This window comes from Harpia harpyja, chromosome 6 (genome assembly GCF_026419915.1).
Source record: "Harpia harpyja isolate bHarHar1 chromosome 6, bHarHar1 primary haplotype, whole genome shotgun sequence".
Lineage (NCBI taxonomy): Eukaryota > Metazoa > Chordata > Aves > Accipitriformes > Accipitridae > Harpia > Harpia harpyja.
In genome coordinates, this window is record NC_068945.1 from 60,317,417 (window position 1) to 60,339,615 (window position 22,199).

General features: G+C 38.9%; 1 protein-coding gene across 7 annotated transcripts in view; it reads right to left on the reverse strand.

The window, feature by feature from the left end:
- PCLO (piccolo presynaptic cytomatrix protein) overlaps positions 1–22,199 on the reverse strand; it is a 396,779-nt gene that overhangs the window by 183,317 nt on the left and 191,263 nt on the right. For all 7 annotated transcript variants that reach the window (XM_052789184.1, XM_052789180.1, XM_052789182.1 and 4 more), the window contains exons 5-6: positions 15,822–20,889; positions 13,435–15,449 (exon numbers count right to left, since the gene is read on the reverse strand). In XM_052789184.1, coding sequence (XP_052645144.1) covers positions 13,435–15,449; positions 15,822–20,889 — 7,083 coding nt within the window. The remainder of the gene's footprint in view (positions 1–13,434; positions 15,450–15,821; positions 20,890–22,199) is intronic.

Here is a 22,199-nt window from a genome sequence, read left to right on the forward strand (position 1 = left end):
TGCACTTGGGTCACAACGACCCCATGCAGTGCTACAGGCTTGGGGAAGAGTGGCTGGAAAGCTGCCTCACATTAAAGGACCTGGGGGTATTGGTAACCAGCTGGCTGAATGTGAGCCAGCAGTGTGTCCAGGTGGCCAAGAAGGCCAACAGCATCCTGGCTTGTATTAGGAACAGTGTGGCCAGCAGGACTAAGGAAGTGATTATGCCCCTGTACTTGGCACTGGTGAGGCCACACCTCAAACACTGTGTTCAGTTTTGGGCTCCTCACTACAAGACATTGAGGTGCTGGAGCACGTCCAAAGGGCAACGAAGGGGGTGAAGGGTCTAGAGCACAAGTCTTATGAGGAGCAGCTGAGGGGTTGTTTAGCCTGGAGAAAAGGAGGCTGAGGGGAGACCTTATCACTCTCTACAACTACCTGAAAGGAGGTTGTAGCGAGGCAGGTGTCGGTCTCTTCTCCTAGGTAACAAGTGATAGGATGAGAAGAAATGACCTTGCATTGCACCAGGGGAGGTTTAGATTGGATATTAGGAAAAATTTCTTCACTGAAAGGGGTATCAAGTGTTGGAACAGGCTGCCCAGGGAAGCGGTTGAGTCACCATCCCTGGAGGTATTTAACAGACATGTAGATGTGGAGCTTAGGGACATGGTTTAGTGGTGCACTTGGCAATGCTATGTTAATGGTTGGACTCAATGATCTTAAAGGTCTTCTCCAACCTAAACAATTCTATGATTCTGATTCTGTGAAGAAAGGCTAAGGGAACTGAGCTTCATTAGCTTGGAAAAAACAGCTAATTGCTGTCTTCAACTGTCAAATGCAGCACTACTGAAAAGACAGACTCAGACTCTTCTAAGAGATGCAGAGTGAAAGACAAAAGGCACAGTTGCACAAGGGAAATTAAGCATTCTTCACCATGAGAGCAGTGAAGTCCCAGAACAGGATGCCCAGACAGACAGTGAAAACCCCATCCTTGGAGATTTTCAAAATTCAGCTGGACAAGCCCTCTAGTCATCTGATCTAACATTGAAATTAGCCCAGCTTTGAGGTGGAGGTGGGACTACATGTCCTCCACATAACCTTCCCAATCTAATTTGTTGGTGATCCTTTTCCCAGTCACTGTGATGGCTGAGAATTTTAGCTAGTTAATGTTTGCAAAACATAATACAGGCACCAACATCCTGACAGATTTACTGCCAAGATGCTGTGGAAGGTGTGAAAGAGTAAGGACTGCAGTATTTATTTTTATTAAATACAAGCTTCAATGTAGGCAAAAATGTTCCATAACTGCTGTGCTGCTGACATGAAAAATACTATCATGTTTGCAAAATACCCTCCAGAAAAGTCATTTGCTTTTTTACATATATTTTATATACATATATGTATACATATAAAGGAAAAATGTTATTTTATAACAATGTTTTCTTTGGTGAGCTCTTGGGCCAAATGATGAAGAAATGGAAAAAAGAGATAAAAATGGGTTCCTCTGCCTGGGTTACAGTTCACTCAGACAAGCAATGTTCAAACAGGCTGTAAGAACATAAGGACTTGGAGCAGCCTACACTACTGCTGTCAGAAGAATGACTTTTACTGCCTGAAGAAATATCTGGAGGCATTACTATAAAACTCTCTATACCACTGCATCACTGATCAAATGAGCAAAGGACAAACTCACTGATTCCTTTCCATTCTTCCTAGACAACCATGATATTTCTGCTGTAGATAAGTTAGGAATCATAAAAGGAGTATCAATAAGATGTAAGTGATTAACCCAGACAGTAAAATTTCTGAAAAAGACAGTCATTGTTTCCAACTTTAACTCAGACAAGAAGCATAGTTTTATTTCACTGTTACCCTCTTACACCATATATCTACAGCAAAAACACAAGTATGAAAGAGGTAACAGAAAATGTACTCCACAGGCTTATGAAGTAAGTATTACTTCCAAGCTACCTTATGATTTCCTGAGGCTTATGCCACTGTGTTTTATTAATGCTATACAGAGTTGAAAATGAACACTGAGTCTCAAATTAATCTTCCTTATATTAGGCTTAAATTTTAGGTGGGTAACTCTCATTCTGATTCACCCCATCCATCACCCTGACTATCTTTTCACCTCTGGCAACTGCTGACTGTCTATATCAAGCAGTCATCCAGATTTAGAGAAATCAGGACCGTTAAACTTCTCATCTCACACACATTGAGGAAATCCTCAGCATTTAATCCTCCTTCAGGCCTTCCTCCATACTAGTTATTGAATTTCAAACCCTGCCTTTACTTTTAGTTAATGGCTAGCCCATTTAGCCTGTTTGGCATTTATGATCCTACACCAGGGAACAGGCTTGCCAGGCAGTGTAAGGGAACCACCACACTTGATGCTTGACATGGATTCCGCATTAGCAAACAGCTTGCAAAGTGAGGAAGGTGAGACAATAAAAGCTGTATTTTGATAGAAACCACTTAGATTGGATGAGAGAAAGTGTCAGAGAGAGACTGTCTGGGAAACAGAAGTAGGGTTTAGTAAGGAGATTAGAGGGAAGCTATGTACAGATGGAGAATGTGAAGAGAAATTGAACTGAGACCCGAATTCGTTCTGTACAAAATGCAAGAAGTTCTGTAGGAGGAGAGCCAAAAGGCAGGCTTCCTCTGTAGTCTCATACTGAGGGAGAGGAGGAATACGAAGACAGAAATTTCAGGCTCTGCCTCAGTTTCAGAGAGATGTCTAAGCCATATCCTGTGACAATGTTTTCAGACTTACCCCTGTATTTGGAGTTTCTAAATGGCTGACTTAGGCATCACAGCACAGAGCAAACTGGCTACTGTTAATTCCTGTCTTATATCTTCATTTTAAACGCAGAGACTGTAAGCGCTTAGCATACCATTACCCATTATGGATCCCACTCCCTGAACTGAACACTGCAGCCGGTAAATCACTTTTCTGAGTTTCTGAAGAAGTTATCAGTGTTCAACTCCTTCCTGGTAACAAAACTGGAAATTATTTGGGGAAATTGAACTGAGAAGATAAGTACAAAGGAAAAACTATCTCGGTCTCTCCAGGTCAGATTTGAGAACTGTTGACAGGATAGCTTCTGAAAGTCTGAATTGGTATCAACAAAGCCAACCTCGTTCTGTAAATAAGAGGTTTGTCTGCACTATGACGCCCATCTGTCAGCAGCCATTCACCTTAAAAGCATGCTGGGAGAAACTGAACTATTGGAAAGACTTTTTTTTTTTAAATGACATTTCAGTGAATTAATCTTTTTTTTTTTAATTGAGCTTTGGCACCTAGAAAACAACTTATAATTCTAACTTTAACTGAATCATAACTTATGCTGTGCAGAATTCATAAGAGGAAACTAGTACATGAGTAAATAATTCACTGTTTCTAATGAGAGAAAAAGCAGGAAATAAGAACACAGAAGACTCTGAAGACAAGCTTTTCAAGAGATTATGGGATTCACCTGACCAAAAGCAGTCTCAGTCATCTAGAATCTCTTTGTAATCAATGGAGAAATCAGTGGGATTAATCATATTTTAAAGTACAAATAAAAAATAAGTAGATGAACTGTTGCTCCCTTGGAATACTTCTGCCTGCAGACTATAACAGGAATCTACAGTGACCAGGTCAGGTGTGATTTTACACCACCAGTATCTAACATTAAACATGATCTTTCCAATCCCTCATATCTCAACTAGGTAGCCTATGCCCTTGTGTTAGTCAAGGAAGATGCTAGACCTCTCTAGGCTTCTGAAGAGAAATGTAAGGAGAGGAATGTAAAATTGGGAATAAATGCCACTTCAGCTAAGGGATAGAAGGAACAAGACAGGTGGCATTTAAGCTATTTGATTACGGACCTGTTGTCTTTGTCTCAGCTTCCAATTTTCTAAATGAATACTGTATCACTGAGGTCATTCAGGTTATAGAAAGAGCCCTATATGGTCTGAGTGGTTAGCTTACTTGAGTAGTCTGTGACAAATGCTGTATCAATACAAATTGACAGCAATGATGTGGATGATAATGTGTAAGAAGATCCATGAATACTACAGAAAGTTGTATTTAATTTTAGAATTCAATTTTTAAAGATAATGCTATTACTCATACTGCTCAAGGTATTCTTGGCTTGGAAGGGAAATCAGTCATGTAGGCTGTCTATCCCTTTATATTTTTGCCAATATTCCGATGTAACACAGTTTCACTAAAATATATTGATTTTAAGACATTTGTGCTATTGCAGTTATAAAGATACTAAATATCCCAGGCCACAAATTGAGACAATCCCCTTCCTGCGTCCACTGGACGTGAAGAGTGGTTAGTAGCTGTCCTATTTAAAATAACGTTTAACACAGTGAAAGACTGTTATCTTGTCCAGCTTCGGTCTTCTTTCTAGATCAACACAGCCAGATCCTTCAGCCTTTCAACCGATGTCTTGTTGTCTAAATCTTTTATGCTTTCTCTTTTGCTCAAGGCTGGATTTCTTCAGTCCCACTAACCCTTAAGTGGTGCTAACCTAAACTGCATGTAATATTATACCTGAAGTCTCACCAACCACTGAGTAGGGTAGAAAAATTACAACACATATCTTACACATGCACAAGTTGTCAGCATTTCCCAAGAACACCACTGCCTTTCTTGCAAGCACTTCCTATTTTTAAGTCATATTAAGTCTGAGCTTTTGCTACTACACCTGAACATTTTCAGTACTGCTGTTGCCTAAACAGCTGTATTTCTGAATACTTTTTTTTTCTTTTGCACCTGTAGTGTCTGTATCATTACTGAATTTGGTTTTAGAACATTGCTCTGAATTGCAATTCTGCTTTCCAAAGTAATTGTGTTTCCTATATTGATCTGCAAATGCTATATGAGTGCTTTTTCCATACTCTAAATTGCAATTGAATTATTAAAGTAAAGCCTATGACAAACCCTTGTTTGATCCACTAAAAACTGCCTTCCAGTTTGACAGTGACCAATTTGACCTAAGATATCTATTTTCAGCTGGCAGATGGAAAGTAAACTTCCATTAAAAACTAGTAATTGCAAAACTTTTAGATGATCAATAAATAATATTGTGCTAGAGTAAGAAAGTAAAGAAGTACAGTAGAAGGGACTATTTTTCTCAATATTTCATACTAAAATATAATTTTGCACCATCAGTATGTAAACCCATATGCCTACACCTGGTTTAATTTATAACTGTAAATAAGGTTATTTATCTTAACAAATTATTTTTAATATGAAGTCACTGACTCAGAAAACCAATGCCTGAATAGGATTTTGAGGATCAGAACTGAGGTAAACTTAGTTCTAACATAGGCAAGCCTTATCAATTTAAAAAAAAAACCCAAAACTGTTAGGTGCTATTAGCCCACACTGCAATTTGAAACACTGATAGCACAAGAGAATGTGGCCTAGCCAGTATTTCTAGAGATGAGAAGTAAAACTTCAGAGCTCTGGCAGATGATTTATGAAGTTAATAATGCAGTGATGAGTATTAACAACACACAACTAGCCCAAAGATTACTGGCTACCTTCATTTCATCCCTTTTTTTATTTTTACTTTTTGGGGTGATTGTATGGGGTATATCTAGCTCTGCAGATATTTTTCATATTTTTCTTTAGGGCAAAATGTAGAGTTTTGAAATTTTTAGTAGCTCATATGCTAAAAATAAATTAATCTCCAGGGACAAGTATGTCCCTGGAGAAAGTATGCCCAGGTATCAGGATTTAATGGAGATGCACCCTTTTAAATCCTAAGGAACTGATTGCACAGAATAATTATCCCAATACTGGCATACCCTGAACTGTTTCTAAAAAAAACCCCTAACCCCAAAACAAAAAACAGGGAGAATTTTAAATGCACTGTTTCGTGTTAAAGGAGCACCCTGGAGGCCTCATATGCAGAGGAAAGGTAACCATTCACACAGTGGAGAATGAAGATGCATACAGAATATCTTTTTACTGTTCAGAATATTTTGTTATATTTAATTATACCCAATCATAAGTTTTGGATGTACTGTGGTTCTGTTTTTGTTTTTTTTTTTTTAGTAATCTTCATATAGGACATATGAGCTATCATGGATTTTTGCCAGTCTTGGATCACTTCCAAGCAACATTTAATCACATTTGGCTGATCAAGACAATATTTTACAAACTTAAAAATATTTTAATAAAATGATGGGGAAAAGCTTGCACTTTGTTATGAGATGAAGTTTGGACTACTTTGACAAGAATAAATTGGTTTTCTCTAGCTAGTGCACATTCCTATGGTTTGCAGGGAGGTTTTCATGCATGCAAACTAGATTCCTTCCAGAGAAAACTAAATAGGAAGCTCTTTCCTAAGTGTACCTCAAATGTGCTCAAATCCCAGCAGGGAAAACCAGTCCAAACCAATGACTGGGCCCTTTTGGACAACAACATGGTATACTCACAGATACTTTAGCATCAGCTATTTTGATGTACTGTTCTGCTTTTATTCTACCAAAAAACTTGCTAACATAGTACAGCCAGTGCTTCCTTTCTAGGGAACATTTCATAGACATTGGTCTTCTGCTCCTTTTGGAGAATGTATGTTCATTCGCTCAGTACAATATGATTTTCCTGTGCTTCAGTCATAGCTGCTCATAAAAGAGTAGACAGAGTAAAATGCAGGAAGCCAAATTTATCAGCAGAACATGTGAAAGAAACTCTCTTTTGAGTTCAGTCAGGCAGTTACACTAGAAGAAAATTTACCCTCCTACTACATATTCAGACTAACTACAGTAATCCATGGCTTGACAGAAGATGAAAGTCTGAGGCAAAACAGAGCTGAAGTAGGCCAAAACCTGCTGGTTGGTATGTGCCTCTCCCTCTGTCATTCTTCTGTGCCTGCTTTGTTCTGCTGTATACATTTATATGCTGTATTTATTATTTAAAGCACGGAACATGACATTGGCCTCTCTCCACACCCAAACCTCAAAGTATTCCTAAAATGGATAACCATGATAACCAAGTCAGCTGGAAATGAGTGGAAAGATATTACTGTACCTTCATTCTTCTTTGTCTTTTATGGAAGATAAAAGAGTGAGGGATGGGATTTGTGGCCAGGGGTGGTTTTTTAATGTGTATATGACAGCTGGCTTAAGAGGAAGATGGATAAGCTGACAGCAGGTGAGAAAAGGCCCAAGTGACAGAAAACCTAGGCTCTTTGTCAACTCTGCCATAAATCTCATGCTTTATAAAAGATTGTTAAGGATCCCCTTTGAAAAGGAAAAGAGTGAATACCATAATAATTTTCTATTATGCAGGAATGTCCCTTGGTTGAATAGAGAAGGTGTGAAATCGACTAATTTGAAAGTATCAGGCAAGACTGACTAACCCAGTTAAATGTGCTTTAGAAAACAATGTTTATATGATATGTTGACCAAATGTGGGGTAGTCTTTCTGTTTTGAAGATCTGACAGATGGAAAAAAGACACCTCATTTGAGTCACATAAATGTCATTCCAAAGGATTTCAAATACAGCACAGGAAGCAGTAGCTTGAAATGTTAACAGGACTCTAAATTGTAAATAATTCAGACCATTAGTGGAAAAAGTAATCTTAAATCTAGCTAAAACCACACAGTTAAAGGAGAAGATAAATAAGTCCTATTTTACTATTTACGCAGGGATAAGATTGTCTAGTATTGTTTCTAGATGTGAGATCATCTTTTCAACTCAGTTTCCAGTGAATTTGTTTGAAACACACAAAAAAGCGTGTGACGATATTCAAGCACAAAAGGAACTCAGTGGGTGCATCTACATCTTCTCTGGATTGCTGGCCTGAATTCAATCCCAAGGTCTCCTGTCTATAAGCAATGAACCAGCCTCATATGTAGCTGCAGGGCACTCTTCAGGGATGCAGGAACATGCGTGCCTAATCATACTCAGTGACTTAGCCTATTGCGAAGTGTGGTAACATACCGTCAGGCAGACCCAGGTATGCAGTTCACAAACTGCATGCAAACCATATGAATCACGCAAATCGGGCTGCTCCCAGGCTGTTCTTTAAGACTGGTGTATGCATGGCCAAAATGAAGAACCATTTGTCACCAGTGCCTAAAGAAGAGTTTCATTAAACCACAGCCCACAGATGTCACTTGGAAGCAAAGGAAAAAAAAACCTTTGCACTTATATCTGTTACTCTAACATCCTACCAAAGATGGTTCCTCACTCAACACCCATCTGTACTTAAACCCAAATAGCAGCTTTTTCTGCAAGAGGTAATGGCTCCTTCATGTTGAAATATAACTTTTACAGAAAAAAAAAAAAGTTCTTCCTTTTATTCTGGACTGAATCATGGGACTAAAATGGAAAATTGAAGTCACTGAATTAAGCCTTTTGCAGTTACAACCATATGACCACCTATCTTTCAGACCACAAAACACTTCTGAATATTTTACAGTAACTATAAGAGCTATAACAAAGTACCCACTCCTTTTCGCTGGAATTAAGCCCAGATAACAAGAAACCAAGGGAAACATCAATGATGTCCTGTGCTCCAACAACAGCAGAAACCTGCTACCTGAAATTCTGGCATGCCACTAAGAAATAAACCTAATCCCTGCTTCTGAGGAAGGTAAACAAACAGAAATACCCAACCTCAAACCAGGTAATTATCCCTACTCTTTCTCTCTTTCATTAACCAAGCAGAACATTCCTCGCTGAAATATAAGTCTGGTGATCAGCTTAGTCCTGAATAAACAAGCAAAACATCATGGATATAATATATGGAAGGTTTAAATTTTACTGGGAACAACTACCGTTTCCCCCTCTTCAGTGCCCAGATGTACAGTTTGTCTGATACAGCAAAGGACAGCCCAAATCACCAAAGTCCTAACCTTCAGTTTTAAAGTTGAAAACTTTAGAATACCATAGAAGATAAAACACAGATTAAAGTGCTTTGTTTTCATTACTTTTAAATTTATGTCATTTAAGGAAATTTACACTTTTAAAATCACTTTTTTAAAATCAGTATAAAATTGCTTCTGCTCTTATTACAGACGAAGTCCTGCAATTCTTATCTAAATAAAGAAACAACCTTTTGGGATTTTGCTTGAAATCATTATCTTTTTTACTATAGTATACGAATTATATTTGCCTTACAATTGCAGCAAGTCACATCAGATGAACAATTTGAGAAAAGTCTCTGTTAACTGTTTTAATAAACAGGTTGATAGAATTTGTTCTAAGTGTTGAAACTTAAATGTACAATTTCTACCCTGAAGCTGACAGGCTGTTGACAGATGTGTCTTTGCATTAGTTTCACTAATACAAACACTTCTGCTGAGTCTTTATGCATTACTTAGCTGTAGGTGTTACATGTGTGACAGTTCATGTGCAAGATCTTTCGCAATTAGCTTCAGTTTAGTTAAGCAGGCATTTTGCATCCAAAGGCAAAAGGAAGACAACTTCCATCTTTGATTACACATATGCAATGTGTACAAGTGCTGAAGTTGACTGTGACTGGCATGTGACTTGATTCTGTGATGCACTGGTATAAAGCTATTTCTTTATTAAACTAGACAGGTACTCACAATTTTTTGATGCTGCTGAATGGACGAGTTTCAGTCTCCACTTCCAAACTCTACTAACGCTTCCTAGTGTGCTCATGGAAACCACTGCTATGGCTTTGTTCTCCATGGAATCCTACCATGCTGGACTGCAGGACAGTTTATCAAACTCATTGTTGGCGAGCTCATTGCCACTGGGAGCTCAAGCAGCACAAAGCTCACAAAACAGGAAAATTAGGTATCTTTACAAAGTATCAATTCCAGATGGGTGGCTTCCACAACTTTTTTTGGTGCTGACAAACTATAGCTCACAATTTTTCCTTGACGCAGCTACACTTGATTACTAATATATATCACAGAAATGTACAGCACATAAGAACTACCAAAGGGAACATAATGGAAAGCAATACCTTTACTTTGGATTAATAGGAAGCCACCTTCTATGGTCATTCAAGTGTTCAAATAGAGGCAATGACTACAATAGATGGTAAATGAAAATGTAATGTAAACATATAACTTGTTACCTGGAAATTAAATGTGCCATCACTGAAGCAATATTATCTGGATACTTATTATTATGTGATTAGCTGCCAGGTTGTTCTTCAGCCTTTCACTTATACTAGATTAGATAAAACATTGTAGTAACTTCCTATAAAGGGTGCATTAAGGAATAAAATTATATTTAAAGCAGCAGTTCTAAAACATAGAGGCATAATTTAACCGTCTTAGTCATAGTCTCCATAATCTTTTTTCTTGAAATGTTGTAATAAATGTATTTTTCAATGGAAGAAGTACATCAATGATGAAAGTGTATTGCCTGAAGGACAAGGTATCATTTCATTGTAATCCTTAGAAAGAGACCAATTTTATTCTTACCCTTTTAGTCCCATTGATTGCGTAAGGATCAACTTTTTTGATAAACTGTCATAAAAAGAAGCCTGTGAAACATATACATGAACCCATGAACACCCTTTTCACCTGCAATGTTTATGAATGCAGACAAAGACATAACACTGAAACAAGAACTAATAAAAAAGTGATGGGATATTCATCCACGTAAAAAATATTCATATACACACTCCATTTCCCTAAGGTAGTGAAAGATCAATCTTTCATTTCCATTTTATTCTTTTATGTTCAGTTCTAGTAAATTCTCTTTTCCAGAGTGAGCTTTTCACAAGTTTTTCTGCACTGAAATTCATTGTTTTGAATGACATTAACTGGTCCCTTCTACCTTTCCCTTTTTATAATTAAGCAATTATGAGCTCTCCAGTCAGGAGGCACAAAAGGAGTACACAGAGAATTAACAGACAAGCACTTTAGCTGTTGTGGGCACTGTACAAACAAAGAATGTAAAAACAGTCCCAGTGCCAAAAATATTCTAAAGTTGAGGAAACATCTTACTTTCATACTTAGCAGGATAATCCAAAAGCGATCCTGTATTTAAACTCAAGTATAACAACAATATTGCTATAACAACACAGTTCTAGAGTTGAAAAAATGTTAACAAGGTTTATGCTTTGTCAGCAGTGACACTGTGTGTATGCTAACTTTCAGGAAGAACTTCCACTGTCCACTGTGACACACAGACAAAAGGTACGAAAAAAGAAATCACTGTCTACTCTTTCCTGTGCTTCCAAGATCTTACAGTCCTAAAACCAGGTTCTCAGCTGGTATAAACAAACATAGACATGTTGGAGAGAATACTGTAAGTCTCATGGAAACTAGGAGATCATTTAGATCTTATACTGAAGATCCCTCCTTGACAACATAATTGGACAGAGCAATTGAGAACTGAAACTGATATAGCAACTGCAAAAGCAATTTATGACCATATTTCCAGATGCTGATGAGGTCATTAGATTACTTCCTCTAAGTGTCACTGTAAATATTCTCTTTCTTTGTCATATATCTCTTTTCCTGCTCTAAATTTCGTGTACCTGATCCCAGCCTAAGCTAACTGAACCTCAGATATTTAATTAACAAAACTCTGTCAGAAAGAGAGGGTATAACAGACTTAATGCTTAACATAACATCAGAGCTGAAAGCAGCCATGATGATCATGGGAGGTTTACAGAGCTGCTTCCTCACCATATGTTGCATGACACAGTTAGTGCAGCCCACTTTATATCCATGGAATTGTTTTACTTTCCTTGCGCTTGTCTATTTGCACCCTATGTTCCATAAAAATGTCCACTTCATTTATTTAGACTGTAAGTACTTTGAGACATGGGCTGTTTGCTGCTTGATGGCTGCACGCTAATAAGAACAATATAGCTCATTAGTGTTTGGGGTCAAAGCAAAATGGTAATAAACGTGGGTAAAAAATAAACAATGATGTACAAGCCCTTTGTTTCCATGTCTCATTAATGAATACTGTATGTGTTCAAACTCTACTGTAAAGGCCTTTAAACAATCAGCTGTTTATAAAATTTATCATCCATCCTACAAAGTATACAATTCATATAAAATATACATGTATCTATGAAATAAGTGAACTGAATAATCTGTCCTCAGTAATAGTTTCACTACGCTTACAGTTATTTTACAATATTATACTTGCTCTCCAATATCTAGTAGAACCCAACAATTTCTAACTCATGAGCAACGTTCATCAAGATTCTGTTCCAAACCCTCTACATGAAATTTTAGTGCTCGTGCCACAGTTTCCCCCACTCTGCTAATCTGCATTAGGGAATGATGTTGATATGGAGTGCCAATGCCATGACTACAGTTTTCCCTTCAAACTTCCAAGTACTGTTTTCCAAGCAGTAACAGCATAGTAAGCATTTAATATCCACACAAATATGTGAAGCTGCAGAAACTGCTTACAGTGGGAGCCTTGGAGGATATAACCAGACAATTCTGCATTTGAAAGCCACCGCAAGTTATCAAACATAGAGAACAAACCCTCTTTATTCTATCCAGCCTGTACTAATCACTCATGTATTCACAGATAACTGAACATAAAAGATAAAAATTGCTGAAGAACTCAAATGGCAACTCTTCCAGAGCTCTGACAAATAAGAAAATGACCCTGCAACTGACAGAAAAGAATGGACTCGGACATAAGGACAGCCAAGAACGTGTTAAATTATAAATGTATTTTGTTAGCCAAGACTTCTTCCGCTTATTCATAAATAATGGACTGATTCCCAAATCAGAAATCTTACTACTCAAGGAAAAGGAATACTGCAGAAATGAGAAACTTTACTCCTGATGATGTCAGCCTTATACAAAATTGCCTTCCCTGACCCCATAAGAAACAGCCCTCAACACTTGGATAACTATTTGATAATCCTCCTTATCCAAAACAAACAAACAAAAAATGGATTTGTGATATGAGACCTTTTGGTCTGGAAGAGATAAAAGATGTACACATTGGGACACAAAAGATTACCCACAGAATCACAAATGGCCAAGAAATCTCACAAGGGTCAAAAAGGTCAGCTAACTAAGGTAATTATAGATGTGGTGTTAGCTGCCTCTCAGAAGGCACATGCAGTAATTTCACGGTAAATGCACTACAGACTGTGCCACAAGAGCTGGGTGTTTTATGATTAAAAGAAAATGTTTTTCATTTTCTGAAGAACTGGTGGTAACCACTATATTAGCAATTAATTGCCATGTAAAACATAAAGTAACTTCCAAATTCTGAACAAGAATTTGTTGTGTTTTTTTCTGCATCTTAGTAAGACTGTAATATCGATTCCTCTATTTCCAGGCAAAGCAATGAAGCAAATAACCATTGTTTTAGACAGCAGACATTCCTTGGGACTTTTCAGCAAGGTGTACAAAAAGACTACATACACAGGTATTGCAAATGAATGTGTCAGCCCTCATGCTGTACTGATAGCTGTAGAATTGCATATTAAAAAAAAAAAAAAAAAAAGCAAGCAAATACTTCTTACCATGAAACCCTCAGTGTACTGAAACTGAGCTCTGGAACTGTCTTCTGCTGTGGGACTCAGGGGCTTAGGATCAGACATAGAGCGTTGCATCATCTTTGCCGCCTTTGGGCTTGATGGAGGAACTGTGGCAATGTCAGCATGCAGCATCTTCTGAGGGCTGATGTCATCAGTGATGGGTTTTTCATAGGGTACAAATGCTGACTCTATAACTTTGCTTGGTGAAACAGGTGAAATGGGTGAATAGAGAACTTTGGGAGATTTGGGAGGGGAAGGGACTACCTGCAATGTGGAGTCTGGACGAAGGTGGGATGAGTATCCTATCTCTAATGGTGTTGGGCGTTTTTTATCTTTCTGAGGAGATGAAGCTGACAGATATTGGGGACTTTGAGTATCTGACTCTGTCTCTGTTTGACATCCCAAACTTTCTCCTTTATATGTCTTTTCTGGAGCTGAAATGTGCTTTATGATTTCAACCTTAGCATCCAATCGGGCCCTGACTGAAGGTGTTCTTATTGTTCCTACAGGTTCTGTTTGTACTGAAATCTCTGCCACTGTCTGAACTGCAATACTAGATACCTTGGAGAATTGTTTAGCTTTGTCTGCCTCCGTGGTACTCTCACTGTATTTCCCTACACGAGGCTTCCTTCTGGATCTGCTAGAAAGATCCCATTCATCTTGATCTTCATCATCTGTCTGAACACTCGTATCAACACTCTTCTTAGTTCTCCGTCTCCTGTTTGTGTAACCTCTGTCTGCTCCGTCTTCATCATCAGTTTGCACTCCACTGTCCACTATCTTTTTGAAGCACCGGGGCTCTTCTTCCAGGGTCTCCTCAAGCTCCTCATACGGACCACGTAATTTTGGCATAGAACTTCTCTTTTTCAATTGCTTCTCCTCTCTAACATCAATATCCTTAAGAGACATTTCTGAAACAGAGCTTAGGATACCAGACCTAGGTATGTATTGGGTAATGCCATCAGACTGAACCGTATACCATGTTTGGCTTTGTGGAATTTCAATACCCAGCACTCCTGAAGCCGTAGTGGTTGCATCATCAGTAGGCCAAAACTGCCCATTTTCTGAGGTTGCATACTGTCCTTCCAAAAGTGTTTGATCTGTGGTAGTTTGTGGCGAGCCAGTTCCTGAAGGGTCATAACCATACTGATATATTTGACGAATTTTTTGCTCCTCTAACTGTTGGTGGAGCTGTTGTTGAAGTTGTTGGAATTGTTCAAGCTGCAATTGCTGCTGGGCTAATGTCTCTTGCCTCATCATAAACTGAGCTTGTCGTTCTTCCTCTTGCTGAAATAAGAGATGATGTTTCATGGATTGCAACTCCTCAAGCTTTTTTTGCACCATAAACTTTTCTTGTTCCCTAAATCTTTGAATTTCCTGACGTTCCCATTCCAGCTCTTCTGCAAAGCGCTGCTGCTTAATTTTCTCAAGCTCAAGAAGTTCACGCTCCAAATCAAGCTGCTGCTGTTTGCCTTCTTCAGGGGCAATGAGAAGGGCAACCTCATCTTCAATTACGTCTGTATAAACTTCAGATGCTGTAGTTAAAGCAGGTATCAAGTTGGTTGTCTCAGTGGTAATAGTTTCTATAGTAAGAGGTGGTAACCCTGTCTCCATATCAATGGCAGTAATTGCACTATCTTTTTCAGCTGCCACTGTAGTCAAGAAACTGTATGATCTTGGGAGCGGTTGATTCTGTTGCAAAGTTGATAAAGAGGGCACTGAGTCAATTGTTTGGAGAGTAGGTAAATCTCTGACAGTTGTACTGAAAATAGAACCGGGTTGTGTAGTGATGGCAAATGTGGATGGGATTGGAGTCGCTACTGAAGAATAAACAACACCATTGGATGATCTTAAAACACTTCCAACACCAAACTGGGAAGCCAGAGATGATACCATTCTTGCTTGGGAATACTGTGGTGTACTGAGCCCGATGCCAGAAATCACCTGCCGAGTCTCTGGATAAGGACCAGTAGTCTTGCTTGAGTAATCCATAACCTCACCTGAAATTACAGGGCAAAGTTACAGTCCAGTCCCTCAAAAGAATGCTGCTTTGCGGATTCTGAAAGTCATCCCATCTTGATGAATTAAATGGGAGGGGGAAACTGCATGCAAATCTTCAGGTTAATGATTTACTTTAGATGTGAAGGAAACAGCATTTCTGAACATGCAGGCACATGCAGGCACCTCTGTGCAAAACACATATGTAAAATGAAGAAATGAAAAACACGTGTAATCCAGAATAATTTGTCACACTGTCCAAAAGAAAACAAAACAACAGAAAGAGAGGAAAAATAATAAAAATCATCCTGAAATGAGGTGAGGAACATCAAAATTATATTTCAAAGAAAGATCTGCTGCTGTATCATACTGACCTGTAGTAACTCTTCCAGAAGTAAGATCTACTGCTGCATCAGTTGCCCCAACTCGATAATCAAAGCTATTCTTGCTTTTGTATGCAAACAGTCCAGCTTCTGATAAATTTGTGTCAGACATAGATGGTTTCATACCTCCCATTCCTCGGTAGCCGTATGACCCTGAACGATCATACTGATAATGGTCATCTCTGTAACCAAAGCGGTCTTCAGGAAGTGTAGTTGGTGGCTGCTGTGCTGTACAGCTCCTACCAAATGGCAATTTATAAACCATATCACAGCAGACAGCTCTTCTCCCTGCAGTCAGATCCACAGGCTTTTCATCATCTTCTATTACTGTTGTTACAATACCTGAAGTAGTTTCATCCATTGTTACTACTGTTCTGTGGGATTTTGTAGTGCTAAGGTCAACTGCTCCACTCTCCATTGGCTCTTGAGAAGTGGAGAGATCAGTCCAACCGTTTGTAACACCAACAGGTGGTACAGTAACAGGCTTCGTAGTAGCCCATGTCACTGCATGTGTTGAAGTACCTAGGGATAAATTTATTGGCACTTCATCTCTACCTGCAGAGAATGCTTGGCTGCCTGTTACTCTGTATGCAGGCTCAAAATGTTTTGATGTTGTTAGCTGAAGCGGCGTTGTCATCGCATGTCCCAGATCCACAAGGCTGGCTGTACTGGCAGTGTAGCTTACAGTGGCGGTGCAGGTCATTACAGTTACTGTCTCAGTGACTACAGACAGGGAAGGATCGGCAACACATGCAGTGCTAAGATTTATTATAGCTGGCTGGACAGTACTTACTGGCCGCCCACATGTATCACTTGCCGGCATTTGCCTTCTCACATCCATGGAAACAGCAGACAGATCCATACAGCTGTCTCTCATTTCAATATCCATCTTAGTTAAAGTGCGAAGATCTATGACATCACCCAAAGGATGGAATCTTCCATTCTCTCTATACCTGGGTTGATCTACTATATGTAGTGGCTCTGGAGGCATAGTAATAGCAACACTACCTAAACCAAAACCAGGCACTGGGCCCTTAACCACAGACACTGTTGTCTTGGTTACCTCTGTTGTTACTACACCTGATTTTGAACTAGGTATTTTTTCAAAAGTTGATTGTGTTGTGACAGGAATAGCTTGCAAAGCACCTGAAATATACATACTCTGATCTGCCATACTTTGAATTTCCATAGTTTTCATGGATGGAGTAAAAATTGGTTGCATAGGCTGGGGAATCAGTTCTTTAGAAGGTGCTTCTAAAGGCCAGCTGGTAACAGCCTGACTAGTTATAGCTTCTGTGGGAGTTCCAGGCTCAGACGGCAATGTGATGACAACATAGGTTTCCTGTGAGGGTTTTGTCAACCTTGGTGAAGATTTGTTAGAGTGTGGAGACAAAGGGGAAGTGGGAGATGCTATTTTGTATTCAGCTGCAGAGACCAAATTCAGAGTCATACTTGAAGTCAATGACAAACCTATTGGTTTGGGCTGTGTTTCTGCTGGCTTATGAACAGCTATTGGGAGTGGAGGAACTGCTGGTTTAGGAGCAATTGGAGGTTTAGTTACTTCAGCAGGCCTGTGACTGAAAACAAGCCCTGCTGGAATGGAGGATGGTTTGGGTGGTACAGGAGGTGGTATTGGGGTGTATGTTTTTGTGATAGGTACCACATGATTCTTTAATACAGCTGTGGACTCTAGTGTTGGAACACTTGTGACTGAAGGTACCACCGTGGGAACTGTTGCTGCTGGAGTCTTAATCTGTGACTTCTTTTTGGGATAAATAGCTGGCTTGGGTAAAGTAGGTGGAGGTAATGGTGGTGGAGGAGGTGGTGGAGGAGGAGGAGGTGGGGGTGGAGAAGGTTGTGCAGGAGAATCCAAAGAAGAGCTTCTAAAAAGCGAGAATACTTTGGATGTTACAGCAGGAGCTGAGGAAGGCACAAAGACCATGCTGGCCTTACTTACAACACTGGGAGTAGGTACAGAAGATGTTTCTGATGCAGGCTCTGTAAGTGGTACTGATGCTATACATACAGGTGGTTGCTCAGACGTAACACTAGTCAAATTAATTCTTGTTATATCAACACCCAATTCTTTGTGTGAATCTTCATGATGAATTTTGACAAAGCCAGCCTCTCTTGTACTTTTCATTTTTCCAGCTGCTTCCTTTTCTGCTTTGGAGGTATCAAAGGTAATGGCATCAGTTGCATATTGCTTGGGTTTTATAACTGTAGTTGCCATTACTGAAGGTGCAGTTTCAAGCAAACAAACTGCAGCTTGATCCACACTTTCCATATCTGATGCTATAGATGGCTTTTTAGTGGCTCCGGCAATAGATTCATAAGGCATGCTCACTTCAGAGTACTCTTTTGTAGATGTTAAGGGAACTTGGGTTATTATCCTGACACCTTCAGAATCTACTAGTTTACTTACAGCATCTGCTGTATCTACATAACCTGTGGTTGCACTATCTATAGGTGATGAACTGTCTGTGGTACAAACTGAAGATGTAGATGATGTTAAGGAAGCTGTATCAGAAGGTAAAACTGATGCAGCACCTTCTGATGTCTCAGAGTATGTCAACATTGATGTTTCATGAGAAATTATTTCTTGAATTTCTCTGGCATAATCTGTTAAGTATTCATCTTCAATTTCCTCTGCTGTAAAATGCTGTGTTATTTTAACATCTGGAATAGAAAGTGCTGTGCTGCTGACAGGTGATACATCTGAGATTGCTGAAGTAGTGCTTGATGTTAAAGATGTACTATCCACTATTTCTCCAACACTAGATACCTTTGTATCAGATGTGGGAACAAAACCTGAAGTTGGTTGTGTTGGACTGGACCCAGGGGTTAGCTGCGTTCTCTGTCTTTTCATAAGCTCTTCATAAGCAGCTTCTGCATCTAACAACTGCTTTTCCTCAGTGATGGAAGTTACTGCACTGTCTAATACAACTATTTCATGACTTTCTGGGATGATGTAAGAACTAGAAACAATATCTTCTTGAGGCACAATAGAATGTAAAGTCTCAACACTATAGTAGTCTTTCTGTAGATCAGTAATTTTCTGTGGTTCTTCATAGATCTGTTCTGAAGCTCTTACTTTTTTCTCTTTTCCTCTCTGTTGTATATATTCATTGCTCTCATCTTGTCTCATTACAAGATTAGTATCAATAGTTCCATTGTAAGTATCCTCTACTAAAGATTCATAAATATAATCCTCTATTAGCATTCCACCATATAAAGATTCTTTTTCAAATACTTCATCTTTTTCATTTGCAATTTGAAATGACTTGGACTTATGGGTCTTATGCATCATCTCTTCATATACCTCTTCGGCACTTTTCAATGTCTTTTGACCACTTTCTTCTTTTGGGAGTCCAATTGGTTGTTCATCTGTTGGTGAGTATAGAGAGACAGCAGTAGGCAATTTGTAAACTTTTTGTACTTCTATTATTTTTTCTGGGCTGATTTCAAATCCTTCAGGATCTGACTCAATACTAGGTGAATATTCAGAACAGGAAGATCTGTGCAGCTCTTCCATTTCTGCTGCCTGTCGTAATTCTTCTGTTGGAGATGCATCTTCAATGGGAGAAAGATTACTTGGTGGAGTCTTTGGACGTTCCCTTCTTCTCTGAGCTCTTAGTTCATCCTTGTCCTTTTTAGATTTTTTGCTAGAACTTTTTCTTTGTTGCTGTTCTAATTCACGCTGTTTCTCTTGTTCCTTTAGCAGTTCTTCCTCTTCCCGTAGTTCTTCTTCTTCTGAAGAATCTTCAATAGTTGGGAGAAGAGGACCATGTGACCGATGCCTGGCTTTGCGCTGTTGTTTGCTCTCCCCTCCCAGTTTTTTGTGACTAGGACTGCTGTCACTATCTTCATCAAGTGATGACACTGAAGTAGGAGATGTACCTGGTGTGAAACTAGAAGCATGTAAACTAGAAGACCCTTCTCCTCTAGATCTATCTTCTGGTGAATCTGTAAGACTCTCCATCTCTAGCTCGGGCTCTTCATCAAAATATAAAATACCTTTCTGTTGTTCAGATGCTTCAGAATATTTGTTTGTTATTGTACTATTTAATTCTATTGTTTTGAAACGCCGAAGGCCTCCTCCTCCAGTTACTGCAAGTTCTTCACTGTCTTGACTTTTAGTTTCCCTGTATTTTGGCTCTGGGCTTTCATCAAAAGTCTCATCATCGTCATCGTGCCATGAATGTCTTCTTCCTGCATCCTCATCATAGCTTGCACTACTTTTCCGTGCCATTCTTCTATGTTTTCCAGCTGTTCCTCTGGCTTTGCTTTTCACTTCTTCTTTCTTTTGGCTTTCAGTTACACTGATTTCTTTGAGTTGACTTCTAATGAATTCATCATCTTCAGAACCTGAGGCGTCTTCATCAGCACTCATCTCTATAATCTGTTTTCTAATGAAGTCTTCCTCATCGCCTGATCCCTGACTGTCATCCCGTTTGTACTCATCACTGCTTGAAGAACCAACACTAGCTCTTCTTTTTCTCCTCGGGACAGGTGAGTTTTCACTCTCACTGCTGTCTTCCACAGAATCATAGCGTTGTCTTCTTGCCGATATCTCATCTCCTTCATCTTCTTCCTTGTAGTCTGCCTGGGAGGAAGCACTTCCTTTGCCATCTTCTACAATGGTTCCTTCACCTTCTTGAATAGCTTCTAAGTCTTCCTCATCTGAACTGTAAGATTCTGGAGTGACTGGCAAAGGCTTTGTTTTATGATGATCCTTTGTCTGTTCACTGTACGTTTCATAAAGCTCTTTGCTTTTTGCAGATTTTTCATCAGAAAGCGTACTTGCCTGAGCTTCCAAAATAGACAGTACAGTACTTTCTAATTTAGCTAGATCCGAGGGGCTTGGTGGACTTTCTTGTGAAATAGTGTCTTTTTTATTAGATTGTCTGAGTAAATCCTTTTCATCACTGGGGATATGACTTGGAATTTCACCAAGTGAACTTGATATCCCATCAGAAGAATACCCGGTGTCGCTCAGACCTTGTGGACTTTTCTGTTGCTGAGAGCTTGATGTGTCTGATTTGTCATCCTCCTTTTCCTAAAAAAATAAATACATACGCGTGTGTATATATTTATATATAAATTCTTAATGTCTCCAGGCAATTAAATACATGTGATCTTTTTCTAAAAGATGAGTTAATGTCTCAGATGAAAAATTATGATGCCAAGAAGAATTATATTAAACCATAAAAGACTGAACACTGATTTTGGTATTCAAAGCTATTAAAATAATACAAAAATTTCCTCAAATTTTGAGATTTTGCATTGAATCTAACTATGCTTTGCATGGCTGTCCACACTGGCAACTGATTTTATTAGTGGTAAGATGATCTTCTCTTTTTCAATATAAACAAATACTGTATTTAATTGTTTTCAGAACACTTACTAATCATAATCAATCATTTGCTCACATGTGCAGGGGACAAGTTGTTTGGGGGTTAATTTAAATGAGGATTTTAATTACCAATGTTTCAAAACTGCCTACATAGTTCTAGATACAAAGTAATATAGCTTGCCAAACGTCAGTCTGTAGTATTTCTGGGGTCTGCTCATTTCTTTGCCCATTTAATCTTTTATAATTGTCTAGAAATATGTCAATCTTCTCAAATTTTGGACTTATGGTTTCATTTTGTTACACATTGTAACATGCAACAGAATATACGGAGTATTGAAGCATGATTTAATGCAATTTGGAATGTCCCCATATCTGCAGTTTGGCACCATACAAACATTTTCTGAGTACCTCATAAAAAAGAAGTTTCTCCGTAAATTTGTAATGCGGAGGTAAGCTGCTGGTAGGGAAGTGTAATTGCAGGGAGGAAAGCATGAGAGTCAGCTATTAATAAAAAGAAATAAGGAAGCAAACAAGGCAGGCATACCTAACTGGGCATCATAACCAATGTTTTCCTTGTCATACCTAATTAAACACACTTAGTTGTTCTCCTAGCTTCCAGATCCTTCTACACCATTCTGAATGACAAGCACCTCTATCTCCTCCTTTAGATAACAAAAATACCAAAAATATCCTACAGCAAGTATTACCACACAAGAGTTTCCCTCCTGCTTCTCTCAACTGTGAAATGTTCTGCACTTAGTGAAAGTACCTCACCATTCCGCTAACAAAACAGCTCACTCTCCAAATGACAGGTCATCTTAGCTGACAATCTTGCGAAGTGTCCCCACCTCCACTAGCAATTTGAGAACAAGCAGCCCAAAGTCTCGTGATTTTAATAATATGAAGTGATCTTCATATTTGTTATGGCCCTCAATAATACAAGTAGGTAGTATTTATCAACTTTGCTAATCTAAGTCAATGATTTCAGCAGTACAGCAGACCACTTATTTAAA